This window comes from Aspergillus alliaceus (assembly GCF_009176365.1).
Source record: "Aspergillus alliaceus strain CBS 536.65 unplaced genomic scaffold BDW43scaffold_98, whole genome shotgun sequence".
NCBI classification, from domain to species: domain Eukaryota; kingdom Fungi; phylum Ascomycota; class Eurotiomycetes; order Eurotiales; family Aspergillaceae; genus Aspergillus; species Aspergillus alliaceus.
This window is the reverse complement of record NW_022474781.1, coordinates 52,221-67,283: the sequence shown is the minus strand read 5'-3', so window position 1 is coordinate 67,283 and position 15,063 is coordinate 52,221. Positions and strand designations below refer to the sequence as shown.

General features: G+C 43.9%; 5 protein-coding genes across 5 annotated transcripts; 2 read left to right on the top strand and 3 right to left on the bottom strand.

Annotated features, from left to right (window-relative positions):
• Window positions 1–94: 94 nt before the first annotated feature.
• On the bottom strand, window positions 95–676 carry BDW43DRAFT_294838 (uncharacterized protein). The gene has a single exon (XM_032043994.1). The coding sequence runs from the start codon at window positions 583–585 to the stop codon at window positions 394–396; it is 192 nt and encodes a 63-aa protein (XP_031893993.1). The 5' UTR covers window positions 586–676; the 3' UTR covers window positions 95–393.
• Window positions 677–2,224: 1,548 nt separating this feature from the next.
• On the top strand, window positions 2,225–3,644 carry BDW43DRAFT_304847 (uncharacterized protein; the record flags this gene model as incomplete). Its single annotated transcript, XM_032045682.1, has 7 exons — window positions 2,225–2,401; window positions 2,508–2,549; window positions 2,761–2,833; window positions 2,899–3,194; window positions 3,263–3,332; window positions 3,397–3,570; window positions 3,613–3,644. 7 exons carry the CDS (start codon window positions 2,225–2,227, stop codon window positions 3,642–3,644), a joined length of 864 nt encoding a protein of 287 aa, XP_031893992.1.
• A 118-nt stretch (window positions 3,645–3,762) lies between these two features.
• On the bottom strand, window positions 3,763–6,488 carry BDW43DRAFT_304846 (uncharacterized protein; the record flags this gene model as incomplete). The annotated part of the gene is made up of 9 exons (XM_032045681.1): window positions 3,763–3,951; window positions 3,988–4,299; window positions 4,498–4,647; window positions 4,693–4,870; window positions 4,937–5,276; window positions 5,361–5,538; window positions 5,575–5,915; window positions 5,955–6,315; window positions 6,378–6,488. 9 exons carry the CDS (start codon window positions 6,486–6,488, stop codon window positions 3,763–3,765), a joined length of 2,160 nt encoding a protein of 719 aa, XP_031893991.1.
• Window positions 6,489–7,195: 707 nt separating this feature from the next.
• Window positions 7,196–8,864, top strand: BDW43DRAFT_304845 (uncharacterized protein; the record flags this gene model as incomplete). Its single annotated transcript, XM_032045680.1, has 6 exons — window positions 7,196–7,540; window positions 7,571–8,075; window positions 8,141–8,180; window positions 8,256–8,418; window positions 8,486–8,690; window positions 8,770–8,864. 6 exons carry the CDS (start codon window positions 7,196–7,198, stop codon window positions 8,862–8,864), a joined length of 1,353 nt encoding a protein of 450 aa, XP_031893990.1.
• A 1,095-nt stretch (window positions 8,865–9,959) lies between these two features.
• Window positions 9,960–11,660, bottom strand: BDW43DRAFT_304844 (uncharacterized protein; the record flags this gene model as incomplete). The annotated part of the gene is made up of 3 exons (XM_032045679.1): window positions 9,960–10,441; window positions 10,667–10,798; window positions 11,627–11,660. The coding sequence occupies 3 exons, from the start codon at window positions 11,658–11,660 to the stop codon at window positions 9,960–9,962; spliced, it is 648 nt and encodes a 215-aa protein (XP_031893989.1).
• Between the last annotated feature and the right edge of the window lie 3,403 nt (window positions 11,661–15,063).

The window sequence follows — 15,063 nt, the reverse complement described above, 5'->3', positions numbered from 1 at the left end:
GACCTGACCTGACCACCATGACCATGACTGACCTGACCGACATGGCCAACACGACCATGACCACCATGACTGACCTGACTGACCTCACCATCACCAGCGCAACCGTGACTGATCTGACCGGACCAACATGACCATGACCGACCGGACCAAACTGGCCAACTGGATTATAACTGACTGGACCATGCCCGAGCGCACCGATTGGATCATGGTGATAGGAACCGGGTACAGGCCTCCGGAGGTGATATGATTGATCAGGCAGCCCACAGGTAATCTGATTAGCTGCCTGAGGCATGATACTATTAGGGTAAACAGACTGCATCATAGCTGGATTGGGTATAGACTACCCGTTCCGGGAGGCTTGGCAGACCCCAACAAAACAAGACCCTAATGAAATCAGACCCGGACCAGTCCGACCACATATAATACAGCAGGGGGAATCGGAACGGGATAGAAAATTAGAGAAAAAAATAAGAAAAATTCAGGTCCCAAAATCATGCCAATTGACCCAGGAATGAAGGACTTTGGGGGAGGGTATGTAAAAACCCTGTACCCTCCCCCCCCCCGGTGGGGCCCACCGCGGGCCATCCGCCACTCAGCGGCCGCCCTGGGGCCCGACCCACCCGTACCCTGGGGGAGGGTACGGTCGAACCTATAAGTAGGTGGACGGGGCTTTAATGCTTTGGTATGAGAAAGAAATCGGGAATCTTGAGAGTCACATCGGTCGAATTGGGTATGTCTAGTTTCTAGAGGTCAGACTATCAAGCAAAGTTTGAGAGAACGTAAAAGGATTCTGGCCACTATTTCATTCACCTCCTGTTTTTCCTTCACTGCATATGTCGTTCTGTTCAGTATTTCGCCTCTTTGAGGACGGCGTCGAGTTTGGACGTGTTGTTGTGAGCAACTAATTTATTCAAGTTCTATTTCCACAGTGTCAGTTCCTATAAGTCCAGGCGCAGAGCAGCCATGTCGATCAACCCCGACATTCCAGTCTTTCCCACGGTCACTCTTTCTTAAACATAGCTACAGCCTTAAGGTCGACCATCATGAAGATGAGTCAGCTTAAAGACGTGGGCTGCCACCCACCTCCAAATGTACGGCAGACCCTTGGAAGCCCATCACGTGGTAAATGTCACATGTTGTGATATCCACCACATCCTCGGTCTAACTCCATTGCTTTGAGCCATCATTTGGTAGATTTTCTGGCCCGTTCCCGACCTCAGCCTAGCACAAAGGCTCGTGATGTCATATTCAAAAGCCTCTTTTGAAGGGCTGCATTTCAGTATCCCAGGACATTGAAGCACTAAACATGTGGGATAAATATCTATCTGCGCCACGCCCAACGTAGATTTGGGCGTGGTGTTAAGATCCAATCTTGTCGTAGTGACTTCCATATTGCTTTCTCGTCTAGATGAAAGTCAACGTCAGCACAAAACCCAGGGAAGGTTCCCTGAGCTCACGAGTCACTGGGTGCATTTCACGTGATGATGTGGATCAGAGTCAGTGAGTCACTGAGTCAGACAGGAGAGCAACTCTGCGCAGCCTGCGCTAGAGCCCAGCGGTCCATAAGTCTCACTGTCTCAGCGAACTGGCTGATCGCAAACAAGGAGAGTAACTTCAGTGATCTTTCTCAAGCCCCCTTAAGTTTATGTTACTCCAGCTAGTTAACGAGTTCTGCTTTCATGGTAGAGACGGTATCCCTCTTGCAGTCCTTCTATCGCCTCACCATGAGTTTGGACGTTCTCTATTGCCATAGATCAAAGGATGCTATGAGACTGGAGAGCTAATAATTTTTATTCAATAATTTATTTAGAGTCGGTTAATCTGATAAGTTGTGTTGAGTGGAGTTACGTGGCTAGTGGCATGCGGGTGACCGGCCCGTTTTATATGATTTGATGCCCCGCATGCCTGAAATTGTCCTATATTATTTAATATATACTATACTAAATATATATTATATATAATTAAATCTAATTCTTTTTTATTCATTTTTTATTAATTTTTATATAATTAAATATCTTCTATATAAATAGAATATCTAAATTTAAATATAATACTTTAAAATACAGCTGAAACTGTATAACCGGGCTTTGGCGAGGCCTAGATGCTATAAGTATAAGCATCCTCCTGCTCTTGGTTCCAGTTTTAAAACTTGCTCTTTATTACTAGATCCAGTATAACACACTACTACACCTCTCGAGAATCTCTAGGCAGGACATCTCTTGAAATGCCCCGCGACGCAGACTTCCTCAGCCTACACGAGCTGCTGGTAAATGATGGGTTTGTTTGCAAGCTTGCTTCCTTTCGGAAACTGGGGGATCTCTATATCAGAAATCAGAATCTGCCCGATTCTGACGACAGCCTGATGCAACAAGCTGGCTTTAAAGAGAAAGCCTATGGCATGGTAGTATATCCCTTTCTTTCTGAGACATCATTCATTTACTTGCGCGTTATCTAGATTCCACAGACAAAAGGCTCTCCACTCCTCTTCCTGGCTAACAGCTTGTCAGCTTCCGTCTTATCTGCAGCCGATCCCTATTCAATTCCAGACGGTAATTTACATGAATATATTCTCCTCTCAATCCATATTCCACGCCGTCCCCTTCCTCCCTCACTTACTAACGGTAGACAGGTCCGGCAAGTCGCTAATAACCTCAATATACGCTGAAAAATTGTATCACTGCTGTTGTTCAATGGGGCAGCTCAGCCCCCAAACGTGCTTCCATTTTACAAACTGACAATCACACGTCTTGTGACTAACAGGGACAGTACAACTATACCAACACTGTGTGCAGCACCGCCTTGAAACTTTGTTCTGCCGCGCCGGACAATTACAGTACATTCAGTTTTGTGTCTCCGCCCCAAGAGACAATTGAAACTTACCCACACTGGGAAAATCAGACAAGATATTCCAGGACATGGAGGTATTGAGGCAGGACCCCGACAACAACAGCCTTCAGGACAAGGTCCAGAACGAGATCAACAATCGAAAGTACAAGATTAACATTCTTAAAGACCAGGCGGACGCCTGGAGCTCGAATCTCCGAGCTTACAGCCTGGATGCAGAGGATTGTGAGACCAAGGTGCATCAACTGGCTGCCCCTTTCCAGGGAACGACCTTGGCAGACATCTTGAAAGATGAGATATCCGATCCTGAGGACCTCCAGATGGACCTTAATACTCTGGATTGGACTAAGGTAGGTTTCAATCTCGACAGGTGGGCTGCAGTGGCTGGCTGTCTGCTTATAATTGACTTCCAAATCAGAATCTGCTTGAGGGTTTTGCCATGATTGATGACTTGCAGGATTCACTGCAGGAGGTACAGAAGATGGCTGGTATGTTCTGTCCAGGTGTTGGCATGTCCTGCGGGCATCGAGCCTCTCGTTAACCTGATAGCAGGAGGTGCAGGCCTTATTGCAGACGATATAGCCGTGCTGCTGAAGTACATCAAGGATCACCTGGATCCGGATAATAACCCTCTAGATGGCCTGGTAGAAGCGACCCTTCTGCGAAAATGGAAGAACCTGGAGAAAGACGGTATGTCAAGGGCCCGATATACCAACTCTGTTTTCTGTTTGGGAAGAAGACTGCCTGATGCTGATTTGAATTGCCCAGTCAATGATTTCCTGGATGCATACAAAAAGTAAGATTTATTGGATAGGTCTTTCCAGTGCTTAGACATAAATAATACCGTTTGTGTAACCAGAATCTTGACTTAGTCCACAGAGAATAGGATGGCAACGGTAGTGAGACGAACACATAAAATCATAATGAGAAGACCGGCCAGTAGAATGCGTCCCAGTGTAGCTCCAGTTTGTCCAGTGTACTCAAATCCAGGTCTTCGGGGTTTTCAAGAGTGAGCTTCCAGAGTATAAAGGGCAGAGGTTGCGCGTGCTCGTGGTCATCATACATGGCTCGCTCCCTGTCGCGGAGCCAAGCGCCCGACTCGTCAATCTCATAGATATAGCGGTTCTGTCAGAGCTTGCTGACAAAATACCAGACCTTGGTTTCCTTCGTATCAGGGTCATACCCGAGATCCGAATAGATCCTGGAGATTTCAATGCGGAACCTGACAAGCGCGCGGCCATCGTGCACCGCGTCGGGCAGCGGTTTCACACCAATCAGGCGCGGCTCCAGCCCATTCAGCCGGTAGTAGAATCCCCCTGTGAAGGGGTATGCGTAGTTTTCCGGGCCGGGGTCATAGTTAGCGCCTGGCATGGGCAATAGCGTGAACGTGGCACTATACCCTTGCTCACTGCTCTTCAGGCCGGCAATCACCATCTCAGGAAATTTGGATGCTAACTACGAAGTGTTCTCGTCAGATTTACTCAGATAACCACTGAATAATTTTATGGGCCAGGCTCGTACCTCGTCAGAAAATGTGGTAGGAGTGGTAGCTGAATTGAAGATACGGATTAGCTGTGACCCTATAACCTAATTGAAAGGCAGTATAACTGGATGCTACCCACGCGTGTATCCGTTTGCATATTAAATATCTACATCTTGCATCGCACCCCGCAGATCTACAATGCAGTTGGTTATATCATCCACAGACATCTGTGAGTCCAGGATGACTGCGGGTTCTTTCAGGGTGTAGAATCGACAGGCATCAACCGCATATTGCAACTGAATGGCGAGCGTGGTCTGCAGCTGGAGATATCAATCATAGAACTTCGCGTCGGCCTGAGCGTATACATCTTTCTCTTCCTTGTAGTGGGCTAGCAGGTCATCGATAGCCTCGATGTCGCGGTTGGCTTGGAGCACCATGAGGATGGCCTGGACATATTCCTGACCTTGCTTGACAGCCTCGGCCTGGGCCTGGGCCAATGCGCGGCCGTGAACCGCATGTTTGCGCAGGGTCAAGCGATACTCACTGGCTCCGTTGATCGCGGGATTCTGTTGCGAGGCGGCCCATTCCATCTATTGGTCCGAGTCTAACTCCCACTCATCCCAAGTGGCCAGACTCATGATCAAGCTGGTGTCTGCATCAGTCCCATCGGAGCCGGAGACATCGCCGCCCAAGATCGGAAGGTCAATCTTATCATGATCTCCTAGACGGTCGATCTTGCCCACAGCAGAGACGACATCGGAAATGTGGGGATACAGCTTCCCCAATGCTTTGGTATATTCCCACAGCCCCTTGAAGGCTTTGGAGCCAAGGATAACATCCTCCGCAGCCCCTGCCGCTTTTTCGGTCTTCTCAACGTCATCAACGATTTTTTCGACCGCGCCTGGGTCGCCCGACCCCTTCCCGACAGCGTAGATTCCGGTCACAAATTCTAAAGGCCGCGCGCACACACATGTCAGTTCGACTATGGCCTCATGACCGGGGTTCAATAGGAAGGAACAGGGAAGCCACTCACGGAAGACAGCACCAAGGATTGTGCAGATGGCCAGGAAGGTCTGCCTCCTTATCCACTCATTAAGACCGGTTTTGAACCGGTCTTTTGCATGTCTCAGGTCTTCTTCATCATCACTGAGCAGCTTGTCACAGGCGTCGACGGTAGCTGCTGCCGCCTGGTATTTATCCAAGGCCTGTGACTGCAGATCGAGTCTGGTTGACTGTTCGTGCTACACGGTTGCAAGAAGGGTTTGCCCGGCTGCCTTGGCGTTATCGACTCGGTCTTCGGCGGCCTGGAAGGCCTTGTATTGGTGCTGAAAATTCTCGGCGGCCTGTCGCTGGGACTCCAGCGTGACGACAAAATCGTCGAAGGTGAGGGTCGGAGCAAAGTAGGAGTCGGGACCGGTCATGGCATGGGCCGCCAATTGCTGGCCCAGGGACACGGCTTGGGCCTGGGACAGCGCATGCGAGCCCGCGGTGGCCGCCGACTTGGCCACAAACAAGCAGATCAAGATGGCGACAGCGGGCGATGACCAGCAGACCGCGAGGGCGACGCGCAGCTCCGTGTCCAGGAAGGCTTGGTAGGCCGGGGTGCGGTCATCCCCGTGTCAGTCACTGTAAGAGACCTCCAGCTGGCCCTCGTCGAACTTGATCTCCGCTTGCAGGTAGCCGGAATCCACTCCCAGCTCCAGCTCCGTGTGCTGATCGCCCTCGATTGAAACGCTGATCGGCTGATCGAGTACAGCGGCATAGATCACCATAACACACTTTTTGGCTCCACGCGTGGACATCTTGAGATGGACGGGCTGGTCGGCGGTGATCACCCGGGCATTGATTTCGAGGTCGGTCAATTCATCGGCCGATATCTGGATCTCGGGCTCGGTCAATGCGAGGATATCGGTGTAGATCTCACAGTAGCCTGGGAGCTGCTGTAGGATGGGTGTTCCGTCCAAAAAGATTGAACGGTAAGTTGGTCCCTGCAATGTAAAGGGGGATTTTTTTTTAGAGCAGTCTTGGAAGATTGAAGAGCAGTTTATACCATTGTGTTATCTTCATCCTTGGACTCGTGGTTTGGGATATCGTCCACCGGCTTCAGCTGGCTGAATTTCTGCCATTGCGCGGGAGTGTTGGGCTGTGTGTTTGTAGACATGCTGCTTCAATTAGATGAGAACCAGGCTTGTGTAAAAACAATTCAATTGGCGGAAAGCATTTGCTTTGTATATCAGAGAGGATCGGTTAACACAGGTGATGTTTTTTCGTGTTCGAAGGTCTCCCTGGCAGGCTACATCATCATGCTGCTGCTAGGAGGATTACACTGCATGCAGTGCGTAATTTTTATTTCCCCTGCAACTCCCCCAACAGCCAGTTCTCTCTCCTGGAACAATCATGTCAGACCCACATCATATATACAGTAAATACATCATGCTGATGCTAGGAGGGTTACGCTACATGCAGTGCGTGATTTTTGTTTCCCTGCAACTCCCCCAACAGCCAGTTCTCTCTCCTGGAACAATCATGTCAGACTCACATCATGTGTACAGTAAATACATCATGCCACATTCTATCCATGATGTGAAACCAACCATATCCTGCATTTCCATGGTTCTGGCAAGGTGAAAACACAATAAGGCAGCCAGCTGATCAACCTAATGCTGCAACCCAGCCTTGCTGTACACTTCCACGGCATGCACATGCAATACGGAAGCAGACAGCTACAGTACAGTCAAAGCGGGGCTGACAATAAATAACCAGTTCTCTCAAAGTAATGACCGTGTCGCATCCTCTGCATCTCCATCAACGACTCCTCAACCTGCCTCATTCTTTATATTCACACCTGCGAGATACGCACAGCCCAAGATGTCCATGGCCGGCGACGACAAAACAAGATGGTACCCCATCAGACAGACAGTGAAAACGCCTTCGCGCGCTGCTCGACATGCCGTGAAGGATGGTGTTAACAATGATGATGATGATGGGGCCACCTTTGCTTTTGCCGACGAGGACATGGACAAATTGAACCAGTATCTTCATGGTGGAAGAGTCTTACCACTCAATAAAGACAGTTTCTGCCAAAAGGTTGGCATCTTGGACCAGAGCAAGATCACCGACCATATCTGGACCCAGATTGATGGTTTGATCAGTACTTACAAGGAGGCAAGTCGAGTCTTTCTGAACTCATGCTTTCCCAGTGCAGCCAGTATCGTATAGCTGATCATGCTGACCTGGCCCCAGATCTACAAGGACTGCACCGGTTTCCTTGGTGATGATAGCTCCGAATCACGCAGACAGTGGACGAAAGCGGATGGCAATGACAGCGCCTTCAATGCCCTCTGCACCTTTGATAAGATGAACACGCTTGCGTCTCAGATTTACAGCTACACAGACAACGCCGGGGCTGATGACAGCTCTTATTATTTGTTCATGTTTGACCAGTGCAAGAAGTACAATGATGATGACACAACTGACCAGCAGAGGAAGACGGCCAGGAAAGCCATTCTTGATGCCACAGAGGATTTGCTGAGTGATGTTGCACCAATGCAGCTCCACGCTAAGAAGGTCTCGGATGCCCTGAATGATTTTGAACAGGCATGTGACAAGAGAGAGGGTGCGCTCGTTGACTCTGAAACTAGCATAACCTCCATTCTCAATAAGGATCTGGGAGATATCGGCGACTTGCAGGTGAAAATTGATTCGCAGCTTGCCGATATTGCGGCCGACCAGAAAATCATCAATGCGGGTCAGTCCAGAGACCAAACCTTCGTCTCAACTCTTCGCTCGGGTGTTGACTTGAAGGTTTTCTAGATCGCTATGATCAACAAATGACCGCGGCATACATTTGGATGTAAGTTTGCTCACTCACTCACCAGGTAGCACCCTCTGCGTCCTCTACCCACCCCAACTAACCTGTTGGCCATAGCCCTATCATCGGGACAATTGCCGGCCCCGTCATATTTGCGGAAAGACAGGCGGATATTGAGAAATACAAGAAGAAGATTGCGGCCCTAAAGGACCTGATCAGCTCCGAGCAGGACCAGATTACATTGCATCAGCAACTGCAAGGCCATGTCACTGCAATGTCAGTAAGCGCACCATTGCCGGGGTTGCCTGACACCAACAATCCCGGAGCTAAACATTAGATATGTTTAGAAACAATGTCAGGACTTGAAAGCACTCATCAGTCCGGCTAAGAAGACAGCTGAAAAGCTGAAAGGTGGCTGGGACTTGATAGAAGATAAGATTCAAAAGGTCCATGATACCGTGGAAAAGTTTGAAACCAAAATCCCCGGTGTCGGCTTTGCTGATATCCAGCTTGAATCTATTGTTCGGGAGTGGAAAAAGCTCTATAAGGGTGGTATGAATCCTTTTCCCCCTTTGCCCTACTTATGCTCCACATCTAATGTCCTTCGCTAACGCGATGATCCAATCCTCAGCCAGGGAGTATATCAAAACGGCACCAGTTCTACCGAGAACTGATATCATGTCCATTGATAACTACCATGATCAGATTAAGGACTTGATCAATTGAGCCGGCACATGGACACGGCATGATTGCTTGGGTTGGGATAAAAACAACAAAGTAACAAGCTGTAGAAGGTAGTAGAGTAACTGTTAGTCAAATAGCACGTGAACTTGTCTTCTTCAACTATGATGTACGGGGTCCCGAACCTGATTATGTTTGCAGTGTCTGGGACGTGAGTTAGATACATAGTAGTATATACTTTTGACTGCGCGTCTACTTCTTAATATGTTTCTCCCATTGTAGGATACCTCTGATCGTCAACCTACACTCAATATCAATCACTTGAGTATTTACTTTCACTGGACCTTGCTATGATTATCAAATGTCCCTGCTATCCAGAGCGACGCGAAGAAGTATGGGCGCAAAAGCCTGTAACAGTCATAACAGAAGTAGTCTGAGTTTGACGAAGATGCTCTGGCTAAAAGTAAATCCTGGAGATATAGTGCCACTTTGACTCTTTGTTATGGGCAAAGGCCATTGCTTTTGCATTACAAGATGTCTACTTCGATCATACATTTCTCTCGTGTTCAGGAACCGACAAAGTGAGATTGTTCCAGTACATGCCCGTTGATCTTGTAACACGCAAAGATGTAAAGAGCTAGATAATTGCTCATCGAACCAAAGCATATTGGTCCGTGTCCACAGTCATAAAGCACAACTGTCACCGCCTCAAAAGACACAAAGAGCTTGAATCATAGAATAACCCGGGACTGGAATCAAACCCCGATATAGAGACAACTTTGCCCAGTCCCTTTACACAAATTATGCTGCAGATCGAGAAGGATTATTCCCCGCAAGAATGCTATTTACCTCGAACTGTATGGCACTGGTTGATAATCCCGACCGCACAATATTGATGATGTAAAACTGCCGTCAAAGTGGGGCAGCAGTGCAAGGGCTTATATTAAAATATTTCCTGTTCACTGCCTTCTGCCAACGGTACAAAGAAAATGTAGGCTGGACAACATGACAATGATTTTCCGTGATCTGGGAAGTACCGATGCAGCACAGGGTTAAATAAATGTCCACCACAGGAGGTCCTATTTGGAATGCATAAGTATACAACTTAGAAATTCTCTACATATAAAAGCATCCATGCACCTACTTCTTGTCAATGTGAGGCTGCCCGCTAACAGACGCAAGTAACTCACTGAGTGACATTGCAGAAGGCTCTTTGGGAAAATAATGTGATCTTTGTGGCTCAGAAGCCCCTGGCAGAGATTTACAATGGCAGCAGTCCGTGTCTACTTTTTCTTCGTGGCTGAGTATATGTTCAATCCAGATAAAACTGGTATCTTGGGTCCAATCATCATGGTCCTTATTGAAACGCTCGTAACAGTCAATGCCAAATGACCATCCTTTGTGATGGAACCAGTCCTTAATTGCTTCGGAAGACGACTTTATGGAGATATGACTATCAGGCAGAGCAGCAATCCAGCCATCCATCTTTAGGTAGCCATATCCAACAAAATTAGGGAGGTCTGGAAGTAGTCGTTCGAGACATGTGATATGATAATATTCAATAGAGCCTAATATAAATACATCAATTAGAAAGAACCAATCACTTGCGATTAACATCCGTACTAGAACGTGCAGATATCCGTTTCAAAGCGAAATGATAATAAGACCGGATTGTCACGGATATAGGATTGGGCAATCAGTGAATGAGTAGTAGACACGTGACCCCTTTGTCTATAAGGGCAGCAAAGCACAATAGCTTCATGTTTTCTTTTCTTTTCCTCTCTTTAGCTTAGTCTCTTGGTGATAGACTACCTAATCAACTATTGATTCAGCCGAGTCCCTTACACGGATGATTGGATTCCCGGTGCTTCTCCTAGGCATACAATCCCATGCGCGGCAGTGGCTAGTCTTGATCTTAGGAACCTCCTGTAGAAAGAGCACGTATTTTCCAGATCTTAAACTAGCTTCAATGAGGGCAGCTTGTTTTTCTCATTTGCGTTGGTCCCTCTTTTCCTTTAGTTGCTTCAAGGTAGGAACAATTACTTGAGGCTGCAGTTTCGGTTTGATGATATTGTTTGATTCCGCCATTGAGATCTTAAATATGGGTATCAATGTAACTGGTTTATATCCACAGGGGATTTGGGAGTTTTATGTCAGGGTTGAACTAGGATATATCCCGTGTGGCCTAGACTCCTGCTTCTCCCTCTGCACTTTGCTACTATTAAATTAATGATCTTTATATAAAGACATTGACATCTAAATTTAGAAAACAAGGTAATAAATACCAATAGATAATGAGCAAGCTAAGCAACGCTCAACTTTCTGAAATGAGGTTGTTGCATATATGAAACACTGTAGCCTGGAAATGTTTGATATCCTAGACTATGATTGGTAGAGGCACTACCGTTCTAGATACATCCGCTGTAGATCCCACGACCACCATCACCAGAACCCAAGAGCCTAGAAATAGCGTAATACTGCTACATAATTGCCTGTTCTAGTATCGAGGTTTATATTAAATATTTAGGACTTATATCGACCCGCAATTTCCTGCCAAGTGACCTGTTTCGGCCTTGGATAGTACGTTGCCTATGTTGGTTAGACTCAAGACGTCTGACAGGGTTAATGGATCCACCTACCAGCTGCTCTTTTGACGGAGTCCTGGACCCGTCGGAATCAAAGAAAACTACGGCAGACCCTTGGGACAAAAGGGAAAAAACTGAAATTTCATGTAATCGTTTTGTCTACCGCCCTCCTGCCCGCCCTGCTTGGAGCTCAGATCTCTTAAAACAAGCGGTGTAGCTTACTTCTACAAGAGTTAGATTCTATTATACAAGCCATCATCATGCCTCGTCCGGTAATTAATCTTAAGCCTTATAAGGCAGAGATTACTGATCTTTATATGAATAACACATTCCCTGATACTATTACAGAGACTCTAGCCAATTCTTATAGTATTACAGTTACTACTCGGACAATCAAGACACGCCTTCAACAGTGGGATATTCAAAAATAGAATTATAGAGTATTAAATAATCCAATTCTTTATACTTATATTAAGATTCTTTTCTGGTAAGTTAGTCTAGAAGAAAAGGAATTGCTTAAGGTTCTATAGCTAGAAGGCTTTAATATCAAGGCTTAGACATTAAAATATATTCAGTACTAGTGTTAGGCGCACCTTACAGCGCGTGCAGGCGATATAGTAGCACGTGCGAGTCACGTGCTACCCGCTGCGGTAAAATCTTTACCGCACTCCAATGGCTTCAGAAACCAGTGATCAACCTCTGTGTATGGTAGTAGATCGTTCAATAGAAACCCAGTCCTCTGCTCCTGCCACCTGCGGCGCCGTAGCACGCTATTCTCCTACTACCTGCGGCTCTCTGAGCTGCAATTAACAACTAGCTAGAGTTATATTGTTATACAATAAATCCTATAGCTACTTAAGTATAAGCAGAAGCTATTCTATCTAAGCTTTATACAGAGATTAAAAAGGGTCAGATTAAGGGATATAAAAAAATATTACTTTATTAATATTTTTAAAGTCAAGATCTTTTAATAGCTAGATATACTATATTATATCTTATTATATATTAGTCTAATCAGGCTTAGGAACTGTCTTTACTCATTATATTAAGGCCTTGCACCTGTTACTGTATAAAGGCGATTAAATAATCTCTAATAACAACAAGATATATATATTGTACCTGGGCTAAATTTTATTTAGTTAATGAATAGCTATCTCAAGCTTTTATTATATAGAATTGAGATTTATGCTATAATTAATGCCTATTCTCAGTATATTATTTAGATCTATATCAGAATTATCTCTTATATAGCTATTAGTGTACTTCAGCAGTTTCTGGATATTCTTTAGATTACTAAACAGCAGCCTTGATTTGTATGATCTGATTGGGAAATAGAGACAATTCTTCTTATAGAGACTTAACATAAGTTATAGCAGTCTAAATATCCAGAAATCCAGATTTCTAAGTACTATATATATAGTATAAGCACTACTAATTAATAAATTAAAGTCTAGTAGCTTTAATTAAGCTGTGGCTTACTTTTTTAATAGAGAGTATATTATTGTTACAGACCCTTGTCTAGTGCCCTTATCAGACGCGGAATCAGGCGGCAGAACCAGTGACACAACAAGACACTAGCACCAAGAAAGGGAAAAGCACCAAGAAACACCCAATTATGTGAGCAACTATCATGTACACATAATTATCGGATCACGTGACCAGAACATGTCACCGACAAGCTATAACATGGCAGCGCTACGACCGGAACATGTCAGCAACATGATATGACATACCGGCAACATAATATATCATGGCAGCGACATGAGGGATAGGAATATATAAGGACACTTATTCATGTACTTAGAATAGTTCTTTGTGATCAATCAACATTGTTACTTAGGATACACCTTTGGTATCAAGTTAGTAATCAACTTATTTACACTTCCTTAACTATTAAGTATATATACTTAATAGGCCTGGCCTTTTGGACTTGAGCTATATACCGAACCTTGTTACACCTATCGGACCTCGGCTTAGGTCACTCTTTGAGGATCCTGGATAGGATCATATTCGGAACCACAGTCGTTCACATTGCAGAGACGCATAGGTCTCATCGTCAGGTTAGTTATCGCTCAACGCAAGGCAGCTAACACTTAGGAGCTCTTGACCGAATACCCGGGCGTAACAATTATATATTTCTCTTATTTTATTTTATATAAAGACTAATTCTATATTAGAACTATTTTCAGGCTTTTCAAGAAAAAGAAGTATTTTTAAAGAATAATCTAGCTAATTAGATTACTTTATATATAATCTATATACCAGTACTCCAGCTTGAAATAATCTTCTTTATATAAACATGGAATAACTATTTTATTTAAAAGTAAAAGAATAGGCTATATCTTATTTCTGGTAAGTCTTTTATAAATTATAACTATTCTACTGATAGTATCTCTAATTATAGGCTTAAATTTAATAAGTATCTATTTCATTCCTTATAAAATAATATATAAGACTAGGATAAGTCTTATAACTACTTTTCTAGTACTAAATACTTTACTGATCTTTTCTATAAAAGATTCTGACAAGTATCTACTATATATTATCTATAATTAGATATTAGTCTAATTACAGGAGCTTGGCTTTAATCCTTAAAATTCTCTAGAATATACAGATAAAGATATTTTAGCTCCTTTTTATATAATCTATTTTAATCTGTGAGCAAGAATTCAAGCCTATATTATACAGGGAGATAAGCTAGAACTAGGCTTATTACCTAGACTAATAGAGATCTTTAATTAGTAACCTCTTCTTTAAGATATTCCACAGATAGAGATTATAAATAATCTTAAGAAGGAGACTATAAATAATCTAGAAATAGTAGACTAACTAGATTTATATTAGTTCTATATATAGATATTATTCTATACTGCTACTTTAAAACAATATATATTCTCTACCAGCTTATATAAAAGGGAAAAAACTTATAAAAGTAAAAATATTCTTATAGATTTCTGGATACCTTACTGCTCTTGTATAGACTGTCTATATAGAGATGTCCTTGCCTATAGCTTATATCTAGCCCAGAGATTATATCCTTCTTCTTTATATATAAGTGTTGGTTTTTAGATAGATAAGATAGATATTAAGCTTAAATTAATGATAAGATTAGATTAAAAGATATAAATAGTAAGATAAAGAGAGTAGAGTAAGAAAGGAAAAAATATTGATAATAGATAAATCAATATAAAGAATAGAATAAGTGAATATGGTGAGATTCTCTGCTCTGTCTTTAGAAATGCATGATTTCTCAGGCATATTTATATCTGTCAGAATCAATGGATTCTAGGTGCAGTAAGCTGAATGCAGTATACTGAATCTGATAAGATGAATGCAAATGATGCATTCGGAATGATCAGATTATCAGACCTGAAAACGGCATAATTCTAATCTAGGGATATTACTGAAAGCATCCTCAGAAGCAGATATAAATATGCCTAAGAAATCATGCATTTCTAAAGACAGAGCAGAGAATCTCACCATATTCACTCATTCCATTCTTTATATTGATTTATCTATTATCAATATCTTCCTTTCTTACTCTACTCTCAATCTTACTATTTATATCTTTTAATCTAATCTTATCATTGATTCAAACCTCATATTCATCTCATCTCTAAAATTACCAACAATATCTGCTTCTGAGGATGCTTTCAGTA